This window comes from Microtus ochrogaster, chromosome 8 (assembly GCF_000317375.1).
Source record: "Microtus ochrogaster isolate Prairie Vole_2 chromosome 8, MicOch1.0, whole genome shotgun sequence".
Lineage (NCBI taxonomy): Eukaryota > Metazoa > Chordata > Mammalia > Rodentia > Cricetidae > Microtus > Microtus ochrogaster.
This window is the reverse complement of record NC_022015.1, coordinates 27,490,401-27,495,384: the sequence shown is the minus strand read 5'-3', so window position 1 is coordinate 27,495,384 and position 4,984 is coordinate 27,490,401. Positions and strand designations below refer to the sequence as shown.

Sequence of the window (4,984 nt, the reverse complement as noted above, 5' to 3'; positions counted from 1 at the left end):
CAAAACCAGGGCCCAGGGAAGCATTGTAAGCAGTGTCCTGATTTGATGATAAAGTCACCCAGTTTCCGGAAGATGCAGTTAATTTATTTCTCAGACCAGAGTCTACCAAGAAGTTAGCTTTCCAGGAAGGGAAATGCATTGCATATTCAAGGATCTTTTACAAAGATTGTAGTGGATTCATGGGAAACAAGCCTGGCCTGCAAATCAACCCTGGCTGAAGACTCATCCTAAAATCAGCCTGGAAGTCAAAGCCTCTAGCAAATTATTGGGCAGTTAGTGTGTAACACGGTCCACTGATGTGACTCGGGATGGCACTGCCAAGAGGGGACAGTCTCCTCCTAAAAAAATGAATGACACCACAATCCCAGCACAGGCAGATGCCCCAGGAAATCATTAACAATTCAGGAGAGATACCTCACTGCTCAGAGCTGATGACCCAGGAATTCCACATTCAAGTGGCAGGGGGCAATTAAAAAACAAAAACAAAAATCAGAGAGAGCACTTCCCTGCAGATCAGAAAAGTATCTGCGATGAGATGCCTGATCCTTCACCTCACCTTAATTTCTCTCTCTGTTTCCTCGAAGCCACTGGCAATATGTACTGAGAGCAGATAAGGAAATCCAACTGTCAGCTGTCAAAACCGAAAACAAGCAGACGGCGCCCATCACAGCCAGACACACATTCGCTTAAGGGTTCCTTTTTGCCAAGTTACAGCTGCTTCCAGGCATATGCCAATAAAGCTGGCTTCCCCCACCCCCACCCCAATACATTTTTAAGAGTAAACAGTGCAAATAGAATGGAGTTCTACGTCTTCCTGTATCAGATGGAGAAGGAAGAGCCAAACATGGGTTTTTAATAGGGTTCCCGCTCCTCTGAGATGTCTCTGAGGGACTAGGAGCCAGTCCCTGCTTGCCTGACTGGCGGGGAGCAGAGCAGCTCACTCTTGTGCAAAGTGAAGTGTGAAGACCTCTCTGGAAGTTCAATTTGTTGGTTACTATGAGACATCTACAATTTCCTCTCCCACTTGTAAGACTTTCGCTGAACCTGATCTAAAAGCAATTTGGTTATTTAAATCAGTTCCTGTGACTGCAACACAGCTTAGGAATCATCTTTCTCGGGCAGAAAAAGGAAGCCAACAGCACAAGAACAATCTTTTTCTATTTTTTTTTTAAAGATTTAGATCTTTTTTAATATTTATTTATTTATTTATTTATTATGTATACAATATTCTGTCTGTGTGTATGCCTGCAGGCCAGAAGAGGGCACCAGACCCCATTACAGATGGTTGTGAGCCACCATGTGGTTGCCGGGAATTGAACTCAGGACCTTTGGAAGAGCAGGCAATGCTCTTAACCTCTGAGCCATCTCTCCAGCCCCACAAAAACAATCTTAAGGAAACTCTGAGAGGAGAACAATGCCTAAAGGAAAGAGAGGGAAAGGGGGAAGAAGGTAGGCGACCATTGCCTCTGCTGCCCTGGCACACGGTAGTAACCACAGCAGAGCATCCACGGCGGCTCAGCTGAATTGCAAGGCACTAACTACGAAAGCCTATTGCAAAAACCGAGGGCACCAGAAAAGCCACAACTGCTCCCCTAAACGGTACCCCACAGAACTGGTGATCTGTTCACCCCAAAGAGAAGAGGGGTCACAGACAAAGAAAGGGGACAACAATAAAAGCATAGCAACTGCGGTTTCCCCGAGACATGCTGTTAACAAATTAAAGTGAAGACAATGGAAAAAAACTGCTAACTCAAAACATTCAACATGAACACTGAATCAACCCAGATCTGTTTCTCACAAAAGGGTCAGTGTCAGTCAAGATGTACACAAATAATGAGCCAGGGAGGGGCATTTAGGGGTTAAAAATATAATGTTTAGTCTCCCCAAAGCACCCTAACTCCCAGACAAGAAACATCAGCCGACACTCACCTTCATAAGTTTCTAGGATGTGCACAGTGTCTCCTATTTGTAGGGACAGTTCGTCTGCTCCCCTGGCGTCATAGTTATAAAAAGCTGTTGAAGAAGAAGAGGGGAAATGCATTAGCACAAGGGGTGGTGATTACTTCCGGCACTATGATATACTCAGTCTTGTCCTGTATCATCTCTGACACCCTCACATGGGCAGCTTTTCCTTGCAGACACAGAAAGGAAAGAGCTTGTCTTCAACATGGGTATGCTTAACCATTCCTAGCTCCAAGCGACCCTTTTGTTTACTCTGGGAAGAGAACGTGATTTTTAGGATGCAATTTAGTGACTTTAGTTATGCTCACATCACTCCTAATTCCTAAAACATTTCTAAAACTCCACAAAAAAAAAAACAACTCAGTACCCACCAAGCAGTAACTCCTGCCTCAGTTTACTTTTCTGTTGCGGTGATCAGGCACCAACCAAAAACAGTATAAGGAGGACAGTGTTTATTTTAGTTACACATTGTAGGCCATCACTGAGGGAAGCCAGAACAGAAAGAAGCTCAAGGTGGGAACCCAGAGGCAAAGCTTGAAAGAGCGACCATGAAGAAGCATCGCTTATTGGCTTGCTCCCAGCCTCATGTTCAGCGACTTTCCTTACATAGCCTACCTGCCAAGGGATGGTATTGCCCACAGTGGGATCCCTAGGCAGGTAGGCTAGGATAGGAGATAGGCCCTCCCACATCAATAGTGATCAAGAAAATGCCCCCCACACATGCCCTCAAGCCATTTAGATGGAGGCAATTCCTCGACAGAGGTTCCCTTTTCCAGGTGTGTCCAGCGGACAGTACCACCTGGCCCACAGTGAGCCTGGCCGACACTGAAGTATTCGCTGTACTGAGAGGTGATTTGCTTTTGCTGCAAAGAACATTGCTCGGCTTCCGCGCCCTTTCTCGAAAAGTCAAAGCAAGGGCACTTGCACGCCTTCACATCATCTCAGGCATCAAAAGCCACACACACCTAGAAAAGTCCATTTTCTCAAGTATTCCCTCCCAAATTCATAAAATGTAAGTGTCCCCAACCGACAAAGTAGGTTGTTACCAGTTATTAAGTTTATTTAGCATTTTATAGTGACTCTTTAGCAGGCGATAACTGCATCAGGTAAAGCAGCCCAGAGCAGACGCTGAGCTTCCCCAGTGAGGCACCGCCATATTCTCAAGCCTTTAGGAACCATAAATGCTTTTACCGCCACCATTAACAGCATCCCTTCTAGCATGCCTACTCAGTTAGAGATCCGGAAAAAAACAAGTCTGTCGTACTAAAAATGAAATAAAAGGAACACATCAAAAGTGTAAATACATATGGGCATGTGTGAGCATGTAAGATGCATACAGGCAATTTCTTCCTTAGTGTTTCCCCTCAAACAATCCTACCTATTCAGAAGCAGTGAAAGGCAGGGCGAGACACTCATACATGACATCCAAAACAACACATTTAACTTGGAAATGAGCCTAGAGACCCCCCCCCCCAATCTTATATGTGAAGGACAACACAGCCCTAGGAGTGAGCACATGGCCCCGAATCACCGGAGTCAGAACCATAGCACTGCTCCCAACTCTGCACGGAGTTAATCCCGGTGACGAAAGAACCCAACATTAGAGTAAACTAAAGCACTCCACGACACAGTATCTGACAGGGGAATATGGTAGATCAAACAGTAACCCTCCAAAGACATCGCCACCTGAATTCCCAGAACTCTGTGTGCAAATTCCCAACCAAAGAAGTCACTGCAGTCGTGACCAAGCTTAGGATCTTCAGATTGGGTTGTTAACTCTGGATTACATGATGAGTTCAAGATTATCACAAAGACCCTTATGAGAAACAGGCAGGAGAATGGGAAGAGTCCAGAATGAAGGAGACAAGGTCCAGATGGTCCTACATACTGAGGTCATGGAGCACATGTTCCCCACAGCCTTTGGAGACCACAGCCCTATGTGGGCCTGGATTCTGGAACTTCAGGTCTCCAGGACTAGGGACAGTGGTCAATGCAGGTTGTTTCAAGGCCCAAAATTTGTGAGATGTGTTTTAGCAGCAAAAGGGGGCTGGCAGAAGGCTAATCTTACCAGCATGAAGACCTGACCCCCATATAAAAAAAAGCCCAGCTGGGCCATCTGGGAAGGTGAAAACAGGAAGACCCCGGTGTCTTGCAGGCCAATCAATCTAGCCCACCTGGCAAATTCCAGGCCATTGAGAAACCTGTCTCAAAACACAAGGTGGATAGTAACTAAGGGATTAATGCCAAAGTTATCTTTGGGTCTCTATATGGATATGCATACATATGCACATGTACAAACAAACAAATGTACAAAATGACTGAAAAGTGGTATTTTGTAATGAACTTAGTCACTCCTGGAGGCAGCTGGAACTGGTCTCCATTGCAGGAACATGAATCCAAATAAGCACAAGCCTGCAGTTACAATTGTCACTTTATATAAGGTACACAAGCATAAGGGAGCGAAGATGATTTTAAATAAACCCCAATGTATTCAGTTTAAGGCTACTCCTTCTTCTGGCCAATCTTTCTCATTCCTTACAAAGAAAATCTCAGAAACAAAAACCTAGCTTATTCAAATCAACACATATCGCATTTGCAGAGCCTTGGGAGCCCCTGAAGGGTCAGAAAAGGCATCTAAGACATGAAAGCCCAACTGTAGGGGAGCGGCAGTCTACCTACCGAAGGACTCCTGCGTGAGAAAGCTCCAAGACAGCCCATCAACTCACCTAACAGGTGGAAACACTAACTGGGCACGATGGATGGATCCCATCGCTCCTTCAATCTCAGCTCCCCAGGACCCTAAGGTTGGTGAACCACAAGTTCAAAGTCAGTGTGAATTCAAATCTGGCCTCAATTACCTAGTGACTTTGCCTAGAAATAAAAGGAGAGGTGAGGACACACCTCTGTGTCCTCTGTGATAGAGCAATACCCAGCAAATGTGAGGTCCTGGAGCTAATCTCAAGTTCGGAAAAGAGCTAAAGGAGGGAGGAAGGAAGGAGGAAGGAAGGGGGGAGGGAGGGAG

General features: G+C 45.6%; 1 protein-coding gene across 2 annotated transcripts in view; it reads right to left on the bottom strand.

Moving 5' to 3' along the window:
* Dock1 (dedicator of cytokinesis 1) overlaps positions 1-4,984 on the bottom strand; it is a 503,376-nt gene that overhangs the window by 449,720 nt on the left and 48,672 nt on the right. For both annotated transcript variants that reach the window (XM_013347890.2, XM_005351416.3), the window contains exon 2: positions 1,930-2,013. In XM_013347890.2, coding sequence (XP_013203344.1) covers positions 1,930-2,013 — 84 coding nt within the window. The remainder of the gene's footprint in view (positions 1-1,929; positions 2,014-4,984) is intronic.